This window comes from Zea mays, chromosome 4, assembly GCF_902167145.1.
Source record: "Zea mays cultivar B73 chromosome 4, Zm-B73-REFERENCE-NAM-5.0, whole genome shotgun sequence".
NCBI lineage: Eukaryota > Viridiplantae > Streptophyta > Magnoliopsida > Poales > Poaceae > Zea > Zea mays.
Genome location: NC_050099.1, coordinates 30,325,167 through 30,346,508, shown reverse-complemented (window position 1 = coordinate 30,346,508; position 21,342 = coordinate 30,325,167). Strand labels below are relative to the sequence as shown.

General features: G+C 45.0%; 2 protein-coding genes across 2 annotated transcripts; one reads left to right on the top strand and one right to left on the bottom strand.

The window, feature by feature from the left end:
• Positions 1–242: 242 nt before the first annotated feature.
• On the bottom strand, positions 243–1,325 carry LOC103653010 (putative germin-like protein 12-4). Its single transcript, XM_008679987.3, has 2 exons — positions 1,105–1,325; positions 243–935 (listed from the first exon to the last, which is right to left on the bottom strand). Exons 1-2 carry the CDS (start codon positions 1,217–1,219, stop codon positions 364–366), a joined length of 687 nt encoding a protein of 228 aa, XP_008678209.1. The 5' UTR covers positions 1,220–1,325; the 3' UTR covers positions 243–363.
• Positions 1,326–19,214: 17,889 nt separating this feature from the next.
• On the top strand, positions 19,215–20,499 carry LOC103653009 (putative germin-like protein 12-4). The gene is made up of 2 exons (XM_008679986.4): positions 19,215–19,426; positions 19,689–20,499. The coding sequence occupies exons 1-2, from the start codon at positions 19,309–19,311 to the stop codon at positions 20,255–20,257; spliced, it is 687 nt and encodes a 228-aa protein (XP_008678208.1). The 5' UTR covers positions 19,215–19,308; the 3' UTR covers positions 20,258–20,499.
• The last annotated feature ends 843 nt before the right edge of the window (positions 20,500–21,342 follow it).

The following is a 21,342-nucleotide window of genomic DNA, read 5'->3' as shown; positions in this document are numbered from 1 at the left end:
AATTTTAGAAGCATAACCCCTTTGTTCTCTGTTGCAGCATTTTCAGGCATGTAAATGGAGAACATTGGGGTTATTCTGCCAAAATTCGCTCAAGCTCATGCCTGGTCATAAATATGAGCTTTGTTGGTCACTCCTAGTTGAATTTAGGACTTATCCTTTCCTATAGATGTAGGGGAGTGATTAATTCGTAATAACCGACTGTTCATGTATTACTAAACTAAGTTAATGTTTCATATCTAGTATGACAGAGTAACATTTATTTTATTATCAGTCGCAACCTAGAAAAAGGTTGACACATAGAGTAGTATGTAAAATACAAGTACATTTCTTTATTCTCATATGTTGAACTTAGACTTGATTTTTTCAGTAGTGGTTGTTCTCCCAGAACTGAGCTTGAAGCCAATCAATTGTCCCCTTTTGCACCTGAAAGGCCTTAGCTAGGACATCATCCGAGATAGGTGGCTTTGATCCAAAGACTGCATTGGCAATAGTAATAGCTCCAGGGTTCTGGCTACTTAGAGCAGCGAGGGCGACTGCTGGCTTGTCATGTACTGGGTTGAACTGGAAGTGGATTAGTCCTTGGGGGAATACAAACACATCGCCCTTGTTGAGAACCTTGGCAAATAGCTTGTTGCTTCTGTCAGCTTGGTTGGAGGTGACAAATCCGACGTAGAGTGTCCCCTCAAGCACGGTGAGGATCTCAGTGGCACGTGGGTGTGTGTGTGGAGGATTCTGACCTAATGGTGCGTAGTCAATGCGAGCCAACGAGATCCCCAACGTGTTGAGTCCAGGCAGCTGCATGACATTGATCAGAGTAACGTTGGATCCCACCTTGCTTTTGGTGGTGTCCCTTGGCTGGTCAAGTTTTGCAGCCTTGAAGAAGTCGTCAGCGTTCACAGCCATAGGGTCCTTGCAAACAAATCCATTCACCTTCACTGGATGCATGCATAGACGAAGGCAAACAGTTAGATAGAGTACAGGTTAACAGGACATGCATACCCTGAAATTCTTATTGTACGTAGATGTGTGTCTGAACAAATGATCCTTATTAATCAGGTGTATATTGTAAGAACACTGCTTGAATCAAGAGGAGAGCACTCATACCTGGAGAGTCTTTGTCGGCAACACAGAAGTCTTGGAGCGGGCTAGGATCAGAGGCAATGGCCTGAGAAGTGACCAATGCTAGAAAAGCAACGAGAAGGAAGGTCGAGGCAGTCATTTTGGTTCTGCACTCCCCTTTTGTGTTTGTAATATTTGAATTTAGCTATGGAGCTTCTTAGCTTTGTTGTGCTTGTGTGTATGTTGTTGATGCTTTGGGCATGTATGGGCATGGTGAGGTTATATAGCCTGCCACAGCGTATGTGGCGACGTGTGGCTGAATAATTCTTTGGTTGAACATATCAGCAGACCTTTAGAAATAGTCTCTAGCAGCCTGAACCTGCTGATGACACAATACAGTTACCATATTTCAACGTTTTAAATCAACCGACCATGCTTTGTGTGTTCTTTCTTTTCTTTTTGTGTATTCTTTCTCTTTTTGTGTGTGTGTTTGAGTGGCTAGCTAGGTTCCTGTAAACTGTGTTTTAAAGATCTCTAGTTAATGACATATATAGCGATCCAAATTTTAAAAATGTTTATTAAACTGCAAAATGGAGTATTCGTCGGCGGATACATAAAACGGATGATTGGACGAGTGGCTAGATGCAGCGAACTGCGTATTGAAGATTTCTATAGTGATCCAAATTTTAATATGTTTAGTACATAAAATGCAAGTAAGATTAATTGGACATCCATTTGGACCATTTCTACCCCCGTTGCAGATGAGAAGACATCGGCATAACCGTGTTGCTGTTGCATGGACTCCGTTGTATTATTAGTTGTCGTTTCGGACAGCGACACAATCTCTAAAATATAATTTTGACCAATATTTTCTATTAAAATATAAATAAATTTTTAATATTTTTATATTTTTATAAAAAATATTTGTTAAGATAAATCGGTGCATATCAACAGTTTCAAACCTACATAATAAAATAATTATTTATAATCAAAATTTTATAAGTTTAACTTAAATATTATCTAAAATGATAACTAATAGGACACCGGGGGTGTAAACAAGAAAAATGCATGGTTCACCGAACGATCTATTCTTGTGTTCACCAACGTATATAGAAAGAATCAACTCCCCCCTCCCCACCCCCACCCCCACAAAGAAAGAAAAACAACTAGAAGAAGTCAACAATTCAAATGTGTACCACCGTCGTATAACATCTTTAATTACATTTTGCACCTCATATAGTCGTCATCCATGACCACTTGACGAGTCATATCAGATTAATGTTCCCAATGTTTACTTTTTCAACTTTTTTGCTTTTGCAAATTATGGAATATACATCTTTTAGTTTCGCACCAACCAACTGTATGTAACAACACATGCTTGTAAAGACTGTTTTTCTCCAGTGATGTTATTGTCGCATTGTTGGCACTGGTTCAGGTGAACCAGTAAATCCAACGGGAGGGAAGAGAGAATGTTTGCAAAGTTCGACGGAGAATAGCAACAGCTCTGTTAATCTAGTCCCTCAAGGACACTGTACGAGGGTATTTATAGGTACCCGAGTGTCCAACGTCCCAAGGCAAGGACGTTTATGCCCTCGGGTACCCGGACTATCCTCAGAATATTCCCATAAAGGGAGGTTACAGACCGTCACTACAGAGAAGCTATTACAGATGAGGCCCGTAACATGCTTGTCCAGGCGGGGCCCGTTACAGTGGGTCGAATCCCACGTGGGCCTCCGGGCGAGATGAGGACGTAGGACTAGCAGACTTCGTCGGAGTCTGGCCTTCGTCTTGCAATGGAGAGGACGAAGGGCAACCGCGTTGGTCATCTCGCCTTCGTTGGTGTAGCGAGGCGACGAAGACTTCGAGCGAAGGGTAGCGTCTTTGCCTTCGCCCCAATATTTGCCCTCCGAGGGACCAGTTCGACTGAGTCATCTGGTGCCGAAGACGTCGCTAGATGGTGGAGACGCTGCCCTCGCTCGAAGTGGTCCCGCGGGGGTTTTGAGGTGACCTTTGATGGACGTGGCACTGTTGGACTGCGGGTTTCCCGAAGCGTCGTGTCGTGTGTATAAAAAGGGTGGCACGACTCGGGAGGTCTCTTACCTTTGCGTGCGCCGGAAAACCCTAAGCTTTTGAAACTGCTCGCCCGCTCGCCTGCCCTCCTTGTTCCTCTGCATCGGAGATCTGGCCCACGTGAAGCAAACTGCGCGCCGTACACGCTGGGGGATGCCTTCGTCTTGACGATGAATGGACCCTCCCATTTCGGCTCCAGCTTGCCCCGCGATTCTGTCCGGGTGGTCCGGACGAGTACGAGGTCTCCTTTGTTGAACTCTCTTGGGACGACTACATTGTTGCGCTAGACCTTGGTTTGAGCCTGGTATTTGTTGAGGGCCTGCTAGGCGAGGACACGGTCTCCGTCGATGAGGTCTTTAGACATTGGTTCGTCGACGTCGGGGACCGCTGATGTGCTTGTTCGGGGCGACCCATGCTTTATCTCCTGCGGCGTCATGGCCTCCGATCCATATAATAGATGAAAAGGTGTGAATCCGGTTGCCCGACATTCGGTCGTGTTTAGGGCCCAGACCAGTTCAGGTAGTTGGTCGGCCCATTTACCCTTCGTGTCGTTGAGAAGTCTTTTCTTGATGGCAATGAAAATCTTGCCGTTGGCACGCTCGACGACGCCGTTGGATTGCGGGTGGTATACCGAGGCGAAGACAGGCTTGGTGCCGATGAAGAGGCAGAAATCCCTGAAGTCCTGGCAGTCAAACTGTTTGCCATTGTCGACTGTGAGCTCAGACGGGACTCCGAATCGGAAAACAATGTTTTGCCAGAAGAAATTTTGGGCGGTCTTCGACGTTATTGTGGATACTGCCCTGGCCTCGATCCACTTGGTGAAGTACTCGACAGCGACGAAGGTGAATTTGAGGTTCCCTTGAGCCGTAGGCAGTGGTCCGACAATATCCAGCCCCCAGCGTTGAAGTGGCCATCTGTGGGTGATCAGCTTGGTGAACTGCGAAGGGTTGCTCGAGCGGGGGGAAAACTTTTGGCATGCTTCACAAGACCTGGTGACTCGATTCACGGTACAGATTATCACGGGCCAGTAAAATCCTTGACGGATTACCTTGGCGGCGAGGGCCCTAGGCCCTGAGTGGGACCCGCAAGTTCCGCTGTGAACTTCGCGAAGGATTTGAATGCCTTCGGTTTCGGTCATGCATTTTAGCATGGGCTGACTGATCCCCTTTTTGTATAGCTGGCCCCCGACTAGTACGAAGTCCTGGCTTCGGTGCTTGAGGCGTTTGGCCTCATTGACGTCGCTTGGGTGGTAATATCCTTGCAGAAACAGGGTTATTGGGGCCCGCCAATCTTCAGTCATGATGAGGTTGACGATGTGATGGCCTTCGGCGTCGTTAGTTACTTGTAAGCCCTCTGGGTTGTGGACGACTGGTGTGCCGATGACGTGGTAGAACACGTCGGAGGGCAAGGTCTCGCCTCTGGCCGCTGCCTTAGCCAACGCGTCGGCCTCTTCGTCCCTGGCGCGGTCCACATGATGTAGGGTGAAGCCCTTGAACTGTCTCTCAAGACTGCGAACAGCCGTGAGATACTGCATGAGTGCGTGGTCTTTTGCTGAATATTCTTTTTCGACCTGGCTGGCAACTACTTTAGAATCTGTCTTGACTATGCAGGTGGTGACACCGAGCGCTCTCATCTTGCGAAGGCCCAGGATGGCAGCTTCGTATTCTGCTACGTTGTTGGTGCATCTATCAGACTCCAAAGCGAAGCTAAGGCGTGCTACGTATCTGTGCTTGACGCCTGTGGGTGACGTGATAATTGCAGATGTGCCTGCCTCGCATGGCACCATGCGCCATCGCAGTGGATGGTCCACACCTTCTCTGGAGGCTCTTCTTGTTGCCGTGTTGGCCCTGTCCAGTCAACGATGAAGTCTGCCAGGACCTGCGACTTGATTGTTGTCCTGGGTTCGAAGGTGATGTGGTACCCGGAGAGTTCGGTTGCCCATTTGACGATTCAGACAGACGCCTCAGGGTTTCTGAACAGTTCTCCCAGTCCCCTGTCCGAGGTGACCCGCACCTTGAACGCCTCGAAGTAGTGGCGCAGCTTGCGTGATGCCATGATGACTGCGTAAGAGATTTTTTCTAATTCAGTCATGTTGCACTTGGTGGTCGTGAGGACTTCGGAGACGTAGTAGACCGGACACTGCTGGGTTGTGCCCTCTCTGTCTTGCTCTTGGACTAGCGCTGCGCTGACTGCATATGGCGAGGCTGTGATGTAGAGCAGCAGAGGCAGCAAGGGGTCGGGACTGGTGAGAATTGCCAAGTCTGACAGGTGTTGCTTGAGTGATGCGAAGGCTGTCGCCTGCTCTGGTCCCCACGCGAAGTCTTTCGCACCGCTCAGTGTCTTGAGGAAGGGTAGACTCCACTCTGCGGACTTGGAAATGAATCTGTTCAGGGCGGCTAATCTGCCTGTCAGACGCTGGACATCCCTGGTTGACTGCGGGGGTGTCATGTTGATGATTGCTTGAATCTTGGTCGGGTTAGCCTCGATCCCGCGGTGCGACACCAGGTATCCCAGTATCTTCCCCTGGCGAACTCCGAAGACGCACTTCTCGGGGTTGAGGCGAAGTCGTGCGTCCCGCATGTTTGCGAATGTCTCTGCGAGGTCAGCCAGGTGTTCTTCTTTATTTTTGCTTGTGACAACGATGTCGTCCACGTACGTGAAAATGTTGTGGCCCACTTGGCTCTCGAGCACCGTCTTGGTGAGGCGAGAGAAGGTTGACCCAGCGTTCTTGAGTCCCTCTGGCATCCTGATGAAGCAGTATGTGCCGAAGGGTGTGATGAAGCTGGTGCTGGCCTTATCTTCCTCCTTCATGTATATCTGGTGGTAGCCGGAGAAGCAGTCGAGAAGTGACATGGCTTCGCATCCGGCTGCACTATCGACTATCTTGTCGATCCGTGGCAGCGGGAAATTGTCCTTGGGACAGGCCTTATTAAGGCTGGTGAAGTCGATGCACATGCGCCACTTGCCGCTTTTCTTTTGTACCATGACTACATTGGCGAGCCACGTAGGGTAGGCGATTGGTTCGATGAAATTAGCTTCCAGCAGGCGGTGCACTTCGCTGCTTTGTCGACGGATGGGGCTGCCTTTAAACTAGCTCTCTTGGGTGCCATCGCGGGTGGTTTGTTCGTAGCACGAACGGTGGGCACCAAATGTTGGCACTGGTTCAGGTGAACCAGTAAATCCAACGGGGGGAGGAGAGAATGTTTGCAAAGTTCGACGGGGAATAGAAACAACTCTGTTAATCTGGCCCCTCAAGGGCACTGTACGGGGGTATTTATAGGTACCCGAGTGTCCAACGTCCCAAGGCAAGGACGTTTATGCCCTCGGGTACCCGGACTATCCTTAGAATATTCCCATAAAGGGATGTTATAGACCGTCATTACAGAGAAGCTATTACAGATGAGGCCCGTAACATGCTTGTCCGGGCGGGTCCCGTTACAGTGGATCGAATCCTACATGGGCCTCCGGGCGAGATGAGGACGCAGGACTAGCAGACTTCGTCGGAGTCTGGCCTTCGTCTTGCAATGGAGAGGACGAAGGGCAACCACGCCAGTCATCTCGCCTTCGTTGGTGTAGCGAGGCGACGAAGGCTTCGAGCGAAGGGTAGCGTCTTCGCCTTCGCCCCAATATGCATATAAAAATATTAAGTTGCTTATGTGCACTTTTATTGTTATCTTTTCACCATCTTCCGTTACAACCTCGACAAACCTGGATTGTCCATATATAACGTCTTGAGACCATCCAAACAGGAATGGTTCTGGAACAACATATCTCAAATGTGAGGCGCATATGAGGTATGCTGAACAAAACGGGTGACACATACATTTTATTAACTATCGATATTTTATGTTATTTTAAATTAAATTATTTGATAGTATCGTATTATATTTAAACGCAAAAATCACTAGCAGCTAAATGTAAAATCTAATTATAAAAAACTAGTTGACAAATATTCTACTGTAACTAGGTTTACCAAATTAATATACTAAATGCATACTAAATTAACCATGCCATGATAAATGTTTATGAGCTTGATAAATTTATTTGTGGGCGCCCGATAAAAAATAAACTTGCTTTTCTAGACATAGACGAGAACGATGGTGGACGTTGCTTGGGATCGAGAACTCGGTGTTGGCGCAAATGGGTGAGTAGTAAGTACATCGTGTAGAGCGATAACGTGAACAGGGAGACGACCTCTTGTGTGGCCTCAGGGGGTCTAGGCGCGTGAGATAGTATGGTTCGTGGGAAAGGAAAGAACGGATCGTTGCCACGAAGTAGCCAGAAACCACTTATAGCTCCATCGGCCTATTTCAGGCGGACAATGAAAATTATTAATTTCTATCGTCCGAAGTCAGATAGCTAAATTTTCTTCGGCTGCAATTAGCTATAGTAACTTCTCTATTTCTAGGGGAAATAGATCCATTCAAGAGGCTAATGACACATGGATACATGGTCTAAATTTTCATCATGATGATTTTTCATTCACGCACCTTCATGAATATTGCTGCTTATGGGCAGAGGTGAATCAGGTTCGATTATTGAAAAATACCCTTGATCTTATCCAGTGAAAGCTTACCCCGAGTTGCCAGTACGCAACTGAGTCTGCCTACCAGGTGCAATTCTTTGGCTCCACACTCACTAACTTTAACAGCATAATTTGGAGAGTCCAGGCAACACCAAAGTGCAAATTCTTCTGTTGGCTTGATGCTCAAAACAGACTCTATACAGCAGACAGGTTGGCAAGGAGAGAATGGCCTCACAATTCGCATTGTGTGTTGTGCTACTTATACACGGAATCTAGATTTCACCTGTTTGTGAATGCTGCTTCAAGAGACGCATTTGGGCTAAGTTGACTCTGCGGACTTCAAGTGCTGAGATTCACCATTCCGCTTGACAACCTGTAGACTCTGTGCACCATTGGTGGTCGAATATTGCGGCATCTACAGTGAAAGACAAGAAGGGCTTGCGTACCCTCATCATTCTCGTCTCTTGGAGGATTTGGTTTGAGAGAAACTCACAAATTTTTGAGCAAAAAGGGACAACCCTACACCAGACTCCGATAAAGATCAAAGAGGAAGACCGTTGGTGGATCTTGGGAGGGGCAAAACATTTAGCCAATCTGCTATAATTTTGTGTTTTTGTGCTTGGCAACCATGCCACCATTTTTAGTGCTTTTTCCGCTTGTCAAGATTTACTATTGGTAGCCCCTCTGGGCGCTCATCTCCCCTTTTTAATATGGAAGGCAACTCTCTTGTCGATTTCAAAAAATGTGATCAGGGTTCTCAGCAATTCCAAAGACTCACTACCAGAATCCAGCTCTTTGCCGAGTGCTCGGAGCTTTGTCGAGTGCTTTTTATCGGACACTCGGCAAAGCAGTCTTTGCCGAGTGCCGCACTCGGCAAAGTTCTACTCTCGGTAACGACCACGTTTACCGAGAGCAGGGCACTCGGCACAGGAAGACACTCGGCGAAGGCCCATGCTCGGCAAAGGACCGTCAGCAGTCATCTATAGCTGACGTCTGTTATCTTTGCCGAGAGTCGGGATTTGACACTCGGCAAAGCAGCTACTTTGCCGAGTGCCTCAAGCTCAACACTCGATAATCCATACTTTGCCGAGTGCCATCCTAGGACACTCGGCAAAGTGTATTTCCATTTTTTTCCAGCCAAACTCTTTGTGATGTGTTCCTACACTATATAGACTTACATGTTCCATTTTCGCACAATTATAAAAGTGTTTGCTATAATTCAGATTTGAACTGCAAGTCACTCGAAAAATGGGCACTCTGCAAAGAAGGCACACCTGGGCACCGGTAAAGCCTCTTTGCCGAGTGTTGTGACCTTGACACTCAGCAAAGAAGCAACCTTTGCCGAGTGCCTCCTAGTGCACTCGGCAAATGAACTGACAAAGGGGCCCGTTGGCGACCTCGTTGCCGAGTGCTAGTTCAACGGACATTCGGCAAAGTGGGTAACTCTTTGTCGAGTGTCACCTAATACACTCGGCAAAGGGATACTATTTGTCGAGTGTCACCTAGTACACTCAGCAAAGGCTCCATCTCCGTTACCAGCCACCGTGACGGTGACTTTTCTTTGCCGAGTACCTTGTGACACTCGACAAAGTCTTTGTCGAATGCTCGATAAAATGTACTCGGCAAAGAAACCATTGCCGATGTATAGTTCGCCGAGCTTCCTTTGCCGAGTGTCACACTTGGCAAAGCCTTCGCTGAGTGTTTTTTAGGCTTTGCCGAGTGCTTCAGACACTCGGCAAAGAGGTCGATTCCGGTAGTGACTCTTGTTCAAGAAAAACAACTAGGGTCTAGCAATCTAAATTGATGCTAAGCATCCCTTTCCTTCATGTATTAGTGTAGAGCTATCGTACTAAGAAGCAAAATCAAGTGCTTGATCTAGTAAAATGTGTACGATACATGTTAGTTTGGTGATACGGAGATTGATGGTGCACTTTTTTCGTGTTGTTGACAATTTCTATAATTTTTGTGAGTTGATTGTTTCTTTGTACGTATGGTAGCAAAAGCTTAGGTTGTGCAACGAACCGTTTTTTCTTAATGTTGTGCTTGAAGCAAACAGACCAATTAAGCAGCACATTGAATAAATCTCAAATGCATGACTTAAATCTAGTATGCCCAGGCCGGTCATCATGTGGCCGACAACCAAGAGCATCTCCAGGAGCTCACTAGAAAATGACTCCTCAAAATCAGTTTTAAGGGGCATCTAAAAAATTAGAGGGGTAGATTTTAATCCCTTCTCCAACAGATCCATTAAAGCGACAGATTGTTTCTGAGAAGCCAAAAAATCTCTTATTTGTAGCTACAAATGAGGGAGTTTTAAGAGCTATGAAAAGTTGGGAGTTTTTTAGGGAAGCTGTTGGAGACACGTTTTTGTGTTTTTCTTAAAAAATTGATTTAGCAGAGACTTCTGGAAAGCTTTTGGTACATTGCTTGTGGTGACCGATGTAATTAAGCTACATAGAATAACTATGTCGGTTCGACGTAGTTAACTTCCACGTGGCATATCTAGGCTGCCCAGAGTATCTCCCATGTGGCCAACAAAAAAGAACGTCGGTCTGACCTGGCCGACGTATTTATTGACAATGTGTGCATTAAGTACGTCGTACCTAACATATTTGTTGGGGACTTGTTCTCAAATGCTATGAGTCAAGAACAAGGCAACATAAAAAATGTTAATCGGTAAAGTCCTTCGTCCTTCGAAGCATTATTCCTCTCAGGATATAATGGGTTTCGGACGAAGGTTATGAAGGGCATACCTTCATAAATATATTATATAATGACGAAGGATGAATTATAAGAAATATAATGAACAACATAAACAATTATGTTTTATTATCATGTATAAACAGAAATAATCATTGGATTACAAATGTACCTTCAACTTGAAGGAGATGAAAGTACAAGCGTGACGCAAAAGTGAATGCCCAATCAGCCCCCCCAGTACGGGGGTACTGTTCACCTATTTCTAGGCACAGGTCACAGCCTATGCAAAGTTAAATTCATGCCCTTTACATTTGATAATAATTCTATTGTAATCTATCGAGGTCTGAATAGCCTTTTCATCTTTAAGTCGGTTTCATTTTGTTGCTATCATGCCGAAGCTTTCCTGCTCACACCTTCGGCGCTGTATCAACCTTCGTATTATTCTGGTCTGCTGTGATACCGACTTGAGTCCGAAGATACCTATTCACACATTAAACTCCAGAAATACTGTTAAATCCTGTTTTTGAGGACCTTCGTAAGCCGAAGGCCCCCAACAGTAGCCTCTCGCAATATTAATTTGTTTAAAACAATAAATTTAGATTGCGATATGGACGAAGGCTTTACGCCGAAGGTCCGAAAAAACACCTTCCCTTTGCTAGAATAGCAACATTCACTGACAAGCGGGGTCTTTCAATTTTCAACGCACTGGGCGTATAAATACGGTCATACCGCAAACTCATTTGACACGCTCTCTTGTCATCTGCTCTCGCTCACTCGATTTTTAGCTTTTGTGCACTAAAAATTTCTGAGCTTTTAGTTTTGAAGCTTCGGCTTTGAAAACAGTTTTTTAGTGTTTCCGAAGATGTCTGGAGATAAGAAGGCTGCTGCTGAGACGAAGCTGAGTCTTGACGAAGAGAAAAACTTGGGGTTTCTTATAGCGATGTCGAAGACCAACACGGAAAAAATCACCAAGGAGATTCTAGAAGGTTTGTCTGAGGATACTGGTGACAGCGACAGTTATGATGTGGACAGCGGTGGTGAAGACTCCGAAGATCGTCCCTGGCGACCAAGCCACTCAGTTTATGGTAAATCAACTATCAAAGAGAATCATCTTGTCAACATGAGAGGGAGGTATTTCCGGGATTTGTCCATTGTGAGGGCCGACGAAGGGGAGAAGACTTGTCCACACCCTGAAGAGAATGAAGTCGTAGTGTACCGAAGCTTTTTGAAAGCTGGGCTGCGCTTTCCCTTGAGCAACTTCGTCGTGGAAGTGTTAAAAATCTTCGAAGTCTATCTTCACCAACTTACCCCCGAGGCAATTATAAGGCTGAATATCTTCGTGTGGGCCGTGAGAAGCCAAGGTCTGAAGCCTGATGCAAAAAGCTTCTGCAATATACACGAATTATCATACGAAACAAAACCTTGGGGTAAGGAACAATATCATAATAATTTTGGCTGCTACAGTTTCGTTTCTCGCTCCGGGTCAAGCTGTCCCGTGCCAACCTTTCGGAAGAGATGGCCCGGCGGCTGGATGACAGAATGGTTTTATGTGAAGAATGACCTGTCAGTACGAGAAGATATCAAAGGTATAATTATGCGCCCTATTTGGCAAAGCTTCGGCCTTCGGAGGCCAAAGGTTGAAATGAATGAAGCTGCCGAAGAATGCCAGAGGGCCTTCGGCGTTATCTGTTCTTTTATTGGAACGAGAGATTTAGTACAAGAGCATATTGCCTTCCGGGTATGGCCGCTCGCGGAGAAATGGGAAATGCCGCAAGAAATCATAAAAGAGGCCGACGAAGGTGGACTTGTCAGACTGAAGTACACCTTCAAGTTCGGAGATAAATTCGTTGAGCCAGATGATGACTGGTTAAAAAGCATTGAAAATTTAAGTGATGAACTGCTTGGGGCTTATTCGAAGGCCGAAGATACTGCGATGTCAGCAGCCTTCGGAGGTCGAAAAAAGAAGAGGCTGAATCGGGTATTTGATGCAATTGGGTTTGTCTACCCTGACTATTGCTATCCCATTCGAAGGCAGAAGAGAAAAAACACAACCTCTGCAAAAGAAGAAGCTGAAACTGCTCCTAGCGAGCCAGAACCGAAAAGAAAGAAGATAAAGGTCCTCACACATCGGCCGCGCTATATTGAACCAGCTTCGGTGCCTGAGTTTACCGGGAAAACTTCTTCGGCCACCGAGGCTAAAAGGCCAACCAAACCAACCTTGCTGCCAGTAGTTGCAGAAATGGCCGAAGCGCCAAAAAGGATAGAATTGGAAGAACCGAAGATTTTGCTACCAGAAACCGAAAAAATGGCCGAAGCGCCATCCACAGAAAAAATGGAAGAAGTGAAAAAACCATCTGAAGAAAAAGCATCAGAAGTTGTGAGTCCTGCAGCAAATGTTGAGACAGTAAAAAATCAAAAAGTGCCAGCAGTGACTCCGAAAAGAAAGAGAATGGCTAATGTGCTAGATGTACTGGAAACAATCAAATCTTCAAGCACACCTCCGAAGAAGGCTGCTGCCACTCCTGAAACAACAACTGAAATTTCTGATACAAAAGCTTCAGAGCAAGAAACTAAATCCGAAGCTGGGGCCTCAGAGCCCGTAAAGATAAAATCCTTGGAAACTGAGGAAGAAAAAATAACAAAGCCAACTTTTGTTGAAGAAATCGGTGTCGTTGCCCCCGAAGCATCCTCCATAATTTGTGATTATATTGTTCGTCATGCTTCGGGGAAAAAACTATCAGAAAAAGAAGAGCAAGAGGCCCAGCGCTACGCCCAAAAACTGAAGTATCCAAAGGGGGCGTTAATATTCAATGGTAGTGGAGAAGAAGACTTTTTGTATTGTCTCCCTGACAGCAAGGAGATTTCTGTCTGCCGGGAGATGAGCAAGAGCTTCGGGTTCCCAACTTTAGAAGACGGGCTCTCGGTGCTGTCGAAGAACGATCTGGCCGACAGCCTGGCTTATAATAGCTTAAAGGTGCGACAAATGGGATCCTTGTATTTTTTGTTGAGACCAAAATTTTTCGTTTGTTTAAATTTATTGACACACACATATTTCTCTTTGCAGGGTCTAATACTTAGCAATGCCCTCAGGGCATAGAAAGATGCTGAAGATGAAGGGTGTGCTATAGCCCTGAGCAACCTTCGTTCCGAAGTAATTGCACTAAGGAACGAAGGCCTCGAAAAAGATAGAATATTACACTCATTGATAAAGAAAATAAAGGAAGACGAAGCTTCTTTTAAGGGTCAAGCTGAAGCTCAGAAGTGCGAAATTGAAGATCTTCGGAAACAACTGGCCAGAGCCAAGGAAGAACGCATACTTGAAGAAACAAGGCGAGAACTCAGCGACCAATGGGCAGATCACTTAGAAGTAACTGTTGAAGAGCTTCGTTCGTCCAAGAAGAGATGCTATAACAAATCTATAGAGTGTGTTAAGAAGTTAAAAGCTAGCTTCGCAAGGGTCGGCGCCTTCTCAAGCGAAGAAAACTTTACAAGAGGCAATCCCGAAGGTCCCATCGAATGGATCGACCACGAAGCTGAGGCCTTCGAAGAAATTTTAAATAGTCGTGGAGATATATGTGCTTTCTCTGGTGCCAGAGGAATTGCCACCATTTTAGAGAAGAAGGGCTGCGGACATGTAAAAATTTTAGCACAATCCGAAGCTGCTTTGTCCTTTGAAGATGCAAGAGATCCTTCGGCCGAAGCTAGCATGATTGGTGGAAAATTTTTCACCGATATCTGGGATAATGGTGGCCGAGAAATGGCCGGAGAAATTATTCAAAAAAGTGAAAAGGGCATTCACGATGCTAGGGAAGTGGCTGAGGCTGCTGAAAAGAGCGCAGAGCCCGAAGGTCAATTAGGTATTAACTAATAGCTTTTATTGTGTTGTAATTTTTGGTTTTAAGCTTCGTTTGCCATTTGTAATAGCAATGTAGCCGTATCCTGTCCTTCTTCAGATCCTGCTAAAGCGTCTCTGGGCCCTCAGCCGAAAGGAGACGACGAAATTAAAAAGATGGCCGAAGCCATTATGGACGAAGTCGTCAATCGGCTCCTGAATGAGGCTGCAGAAGTTGTTCTGAGAGAAGATTAAATACTATTGTAAATTAAACTTCTGAAATGTAATATATTGTAACATTTTGTAATCCTGAATGTAATATACCCGTTTTTATTGCTCAACTCTTTACGATGCATGAAACTTTACACGTACCGCTTTTGAGTCTTTGACGAAAAAACACCTTCCCTTCTTTTCATGCTTCGTGGAGAGGAATTTTTCTTTGTCACAACAATATCCAGTGTTCTAATGAATAATATCCAGGCTTCGTGAAGATACTTTCCGAAGCTATACTTCCGAAGATCAATAATGTATCTCCTTGTGACATTATGATTTTTCCCTTTTTTCAAAACGTTCTTCTGTAGATTAATATGATATCCACCTCTTGTGCCATATGCAACATGATGTATGATGCTTATGCTATGCGAAATGATGCGATGATGTTATGCTGTGTAAGATGGTGTTCATTCCGAAGATACACACATTCCTGCGACAAAACACATAATCTTTTGAATCAGCATTGTCTTTTTACTATAAGCCTCCCTTAGGAGCTTCTTCGCCTTTTACTTCGGCGGAATCAGCGTTTATTTTTCGCTGTAAGCCTCCCTTAGGAGCTTCTTCGCCTTTTACTTTCAGCGGTATTCGCGTTGACTTTTCGCGCTTCGCCTTTTACTTAGGCGGTATCAGCGTTGACTTTTCGCTGTATGCTCTGCATTCCCTTTGGAACGACTTTGGAGCAGAAAACTTACACTGCGCTCCCTTTGGAACGACTTTTTTGTGACTTCGGCAAACTTACTCTGCGTTCTTTAGAACGACTTTTTGTTGCTTCGAAAAATTTTCGATAGTTCGAAGGTCCTCTTTGTTATCACAAGTCTTTCAACAATTTAATCCTGTGAAGAAAATATATTTTCCTTGTGGGAATCAACGAAACTATTTACATGAAACCTGAACAATGTCCTTTATTACAGAAAATAAAACTGAATGAAAAAGATTGCTATTAAGGTAGGATATTTGTCAATAGATGTGCTTTGACTCTGGCACAGTGCTGTTGACTGTGCGAGCTTCGGACTGTTCTCTGAAGTCCCTTTGATGTGGAGCGTATTGGCTCCCTTCTGGCTGCTGACCTTGTTGCAGCGGTGGTGGAGGCGGAGGTTGTTGCCAGGAAGCCTGAGGTTGACTCGCCGAAGCAACAGAAAATGCAGGGTGATTGCCTACATACTCTGGGATGTAAGGCGAATGATACGAAGCAGTGTGCATGACCTGCTTCGGCTGAGCCTGTTGTGCTGCCGCTTCGGCTATTTCTTTTTGCTTCTGGATGGTAACATGGCACATCCTGGTGGTATGACCTTTGTTCTCACCACAGAATAAGCAAAAGATTCTTCTCGGTTGATCGCCAAATCTTCCTCCGAAGCCCCTGGTGCCTCTGCCTCTTGGAGCTGGTGGTCGGAAGGAGCCTTGCTGTTGCCCCGAAGCCTGTGAGGAACATTGTGGCCTTTGTTGTTGGCTCCCTCTATCATCATTTTGTGTAGAGTTATGAATTGATCTAACATGCCTCGGGTAGAACCTCCCTCCGAAGCCCCTAGTCATTTCAGAAAACCTGAAAGCCTCCTCCCTTTTTTGGCGAAAATCATTATCGGCCCGAATGTACTCGTCCATCTTCTAGAGCAGCTTCTCCAAAGTTTGAGGAGGCTTCCTAGCGAAGTACTGAGATGACGGTCCTGGCCGAAGCCCCTTGATCATGGCCTCAATGACAATTTCATTGGGCACCGTTGGTGCCTGTGCCCTCAAACGCAAGAACCTTCGGACATACGCCTGAAGGTATTCTTCGTGATCCTGGGTGCACTGGAACAGAGCTTGAGCAGTAACCGGCTTCGTCTGAAACCCTTGGAAGCTAGTTAACAACAAGTCCTTCAGCTTCTGCCATGAAGTGATCGTTCCTGGTCGAAGGGAGGAATACCAGGTTTGAGCGACACTCCTGACAGCCATAACAAAAGATTTGGCCATGACTGCAGCATTGCCACCATACGAAGATACTGTTGCTTCGTAGCTCATCAAAAACTGCTTCGGGTCTGAGTGGCCATCGAATACGGGAAGCTGAGGCGGCTTGTAGGACGGAGGCCAAGGTGTAGCCTGCAGCTCAGCGGACAGAGGAGAAGCATCGTCAAAAACAAAATTCCCATGATGGAAATTGTCATACCAGTCGTCTTCGTTGGGAAAACCCTCCTGATGAAGGTCTTGGTGCTGAGGCCTTCGGTGTTGCTCATCCTGAGCAAGATGACGAACTTCTTCAGAGGCTTCGTCTATCTGCCTCTGCAGTTCAGCTAGCCTGGCCATCTTTTCTTTCTTCCTCTGTACTTGTTGATGAAGCATCTCCATATTTCTGATTTCTTGATCTATCTCGTCCTCTGGTGGTGTCGGGCTAACAGCCTTCCTTTTCTGGCTTCGGGCCTCCCGAAGGGAGACTGTCTCCTGATTGTGGTCCAGCGATTGCAGAGCTGCAGCTGCAGTTGCTGAAGCTTTCTTCGGCGCCATAACGAAGGTTTATGATCGCCGAAGGTGTTCAAAAAACTCAAAGAGTGGAAGTGAGTTCACCGGAGGTGGGCGCCAATGTTGGGGACTTGTTCTCAAATGCTATGAGTCAAGAACAAGGCAACATAAAAAATGTTAATCGGTAAAGTCCTTCGTCCTTCGAAGCATTATTCCTCTCAGGATATAATGGGTTTCGGACGAAGGTTATGAAGGGCATACCTTCATAAATATATTATATAATGACGAAGGATGAATTATAAGAAATATAATGAACAACATAAACAATTATGTTTTATTATCATGTATAAACAGAAATAATCATTGGATTACAAATGTACCTTCAACTTGAAGGAGATGAAAGTACAAGCGTGACGCAAAAGTGAATGCCCAATCAGCCCCCCCCAGTACGGGGGTACTGTTCACCTATTTATAGGCACAGGTCACAGCCTATGCAAAGTTACATTCATGCCCTTTACATTTGATAATAATTCTATTGTAATCTATCGAGGTCTGAATAGCCTTTTCATCTTTAAGTCGGTTTCATTTTGTTGCTATCATGCCGAAGCTTTCCTGCTCACACCTTCGGTGCTGTATCAACCTTCGTATTATTCTGGTCTGCTGTGATACCGACTTGAGTCCGAAGATACCTGTTCACACATTAAACTCCAGAAATACTGTTAAATCCTGTTTTTGAGGACCTTCGTAAGCCAAAGGCCCCCAACAATATTTATTCGTTAAAAGCGACGAAATAAATATGATGTCTAATTACGTGAGAGAATGGCGTACTTAACTTAAAAAGATTGGACTGTTAGAGTAAGAAGGTCGGTTCCTGATCGTTGCTCTTGAATCGGAGGTCACGTAGATGGTCCCCGACATGGTGTCTATTGGAGCGAATGCCTAACATAACCTCGATCAGACTAATTTGGCTACAATTAAACATGTTTTGGCGCAGGTACAAGTAGCGAAGGGTACTTTGACCCATACTAGCGTCGAGGTCCTCGACCGCGGCCTTTAGAGGTGACGAAGAGAACGGCCACGCTAGACAAGGGGGGCACGTTGTAGCTCCCCATGTGCGCCTCGAAGGCTCAAACTCTTCCCTCTACAGCGAGTCCAAGTCCCAACGAAGTCAAGGGCGCGACTTCGCGCAGTCGAGGGTGCAACTCGCAAGTGAAGGCCACGCCAGATTACGGTGGGACCCAGTCTCCGCCTCGTCACTGTGTCCGTTCAAGCCCACTTGTAAGCCCCCTCATGGGGTAGATTCCGCAGTATGTCTGAGTTACTCTACTTCACTACACTGTAATGACCCCGTTGAGAGAAATATTTCGGGAATGTAGCAGGTAACCGGTGGTATAATGGTACTTGGGACCCACCTACCGGCTCGGTTACCTATAAATACCCACGCACTGAACACGGTCAGGACACGTATAACGAGACGCTACAGTTCTCTACCTATTATTTCGTTGTGCACCTGAGCTCTCCTGTCCCCCGAGTGATTGGGACCACCTGTCCACGCGTTAGCTGGTCCCAATAGTGTGAATTGGATTAGATTGGGGAATGAGTTGGCAGTGGGAGGAGGGGTTGTTGAGCGGGGGAGCGTAAAATATATAGCAAAAAATAATGACAAGGAAAAAACTGGTATGTATTTAATGTGATGCTAAGCCACCCCTGCCTTCACGTATTAGTGTAAAGGGCTATTTGAATGCAATAGAGCTAATAGTTAGTTGGCTAAAAAATTACTACTGAAATTAGCTAGCTAACAAATAGCTAGTTAACTATTAGTTAATTTGCTAAAGTAGCTAATATCTGAACTATTAGCTAAAAGTGTTTGCATATCTTCAACTAATTTTGGCATCTAAATATTATCTCTAGTGCCTAAAGCTACATACAATAAGTGTGGAACCGACAGATGCACTTTCGATCGCGTTGCTGACTATTTCATCTTTTGTGAGTTGACTCTTTCTATGTACGTATGGTAGAAAAAAACTTAGGTTGTGCAATGAACCATCAGCAACACTGTTATAGTCGTATGACGTATTATTCGCCATTAAAAAAATATATAGTACGCTTCAACCCAGCCACCTGAAAACACAAAAAAGAAAAGAAAGAATACAATTTCTTAATGTTAATTGTGCTAGAAGCAAAGAGACCAAGCAGCACGTTGAAAACCTGAAAACAGAGACTGTTTCTTCAGTATACGTTCTGCTGATACGTTCAACTTGAGACTTATTCAGCCATTGATGCGCCGTGGCAGGCTATATATACCCTCACCGTCCCCATGCCAAAGCATCAAAAAGATAGACACACACAAACACCGCAAGCTAAGAAGATCTCTTGCTGAATTCAGAGAGCACAAACACAAAAGCGAGTGCAAAACCAAATGGCTGCATCGACCTACTTCCTTCTTGTTGCCTTTCTAGCCTTGGTCACATCTCAGTCCATTGCCTCTGACCCTAGCCCGCTCCAAGACTTCTGTGTTGCCGACAAATACTCTCCGGGTATGCGTGCTCTTGCCTTGACTCATGCTATGTTTTTATCAATGGTTTAAATGTTCGTTCGGCTAAGGTCCTTATCGGCAAGCTTTTGGGTCAGCTATAAAGACCACGTGTGTTTGAACAAATTAAATGATCCTTATTACACACAATAAAGATCATTTAATTTGTTCAAACACACGTAGTCAACATATAATAAGCATTCCTAGGCACGACCTAATGACATCCTGTTCTCCATCTAACTATTTGCCTTCGTTTATGCATACAGTGAAGGTAAATGGATTTGTTTGCAAGGACCCCATGGCTGTGAACGCAGATGACTTCTTCAAGGCAGCAAAACTTGACCAACCAAGGGACACCAAGAACAAGGTGGGATCCAACGTTACTTTGATCAATGTCATGCAGTTACCAGGACTCAACACATTGGGCATCTCGTTGGCTCGCATTGACTACGCACCCTTAGGTCAAAATCCTCCACACACCCACCCACGTGCCACAGAGATCCTCACCGTGCTTGAGGGGAAACTCTATGTTGGATTTGTCACCTCCAACCAAGCTAACAGCAACAACAAGCTATTTACCAAGGTCCTCAACAAGGGTGATGTGTTTGTATTCCCCCAAGGACTCATCCACTTCCAGTTCAACCCGGTCCATGACAAGCCAGCAGTCGCGATCGCTGCACTAAGCAGCCAGAACCCTGGAGTTATTACTATTGCGAATGCAGTCTTTGGATCAAAGCCACCTATCTCGGATGATGTCTTGGCAAAGGCCTTCCAGGTGCAAAAGGGGACAATCGATTGGCTTCAAGCTCAATTTTGGGAGAACAACCACTACTAAAACAATTAAGTCTGGGTTCATCATTTGATATTATAGAAATTTATTTGCATTTTACATACTACTCCATGTATTTACTTTTTCCTAGTCTACGACCCATAATAAAAATAAATGTTCTGTGTTTCTGAACTATAATTGTAATTGTGTTCCTAGTGTGGCTCTACCACCATGTCCTTAATCGAAAGTGAATGTAATGTATATGACACTCTATCGTTTCCCATTTTATTGGGACGGATCACGGATCATATAGTAAGTCATCTATAAAATTGTCTACAGGTCATATAACAAGTCATATGTCTTGTTACACCGTAGCTTTTGAACCATTTCTAGATTTTTTTTGCAAGAGCAATTAACAAAATTAGACCACCCTTAAAGTTCCATCCATTATCAGGGATGAAAATCATAAACAAATCGTCCTCTAAAATCACATCTCAAGGGTGGATTACTATTGTCACAAAGGAGGTGGAGCGTTAGTTGGGGCTTAGAAATGGTGTGTCTAACATTACGTAAAGAGTTGGCCATGACCTTCATGTGCTTGCAATAGTCCTTGATGAAGATCACCTGATATCACGCTATAGAAAAATAGGTAATTTTCAGCAGTAATACTCTATTTTCGGCGTGTTGATGGTGTTTCACCGATAGTAAGCCATAGCTTCAATTTGGTGGTTGTCGGCCAGAATAATTAATTTTTGGTGGCTTTGACAGCGGCTACCGAAAATACACATGGCACCATGCATCTATTTTTGATGGCCGCATTTAATTTTGGCGGCTAGAAACCAGGCAACGGAAAGTAAGGTGCTTTACTTCGGTGGCTTGCAGGGCAGCCGAAAATAGTTGGGTCTGCAATAAATTTTGGCAACAATATCGAGGCCACCAAAAATAAGGTGGCCACCGAAATTTATTCTATGCAGGAAACAAATATTTCCTCTAATTTGACATTCATTCGTATACATTTATATTCATACACACATTTCATCACATATATCACATACACACATTTTCATAACATATATCACATGCATAGACACATTTCATCACATAGATAACCAAAACCACTATATATCATAATCACATAACTTCAACAAGTT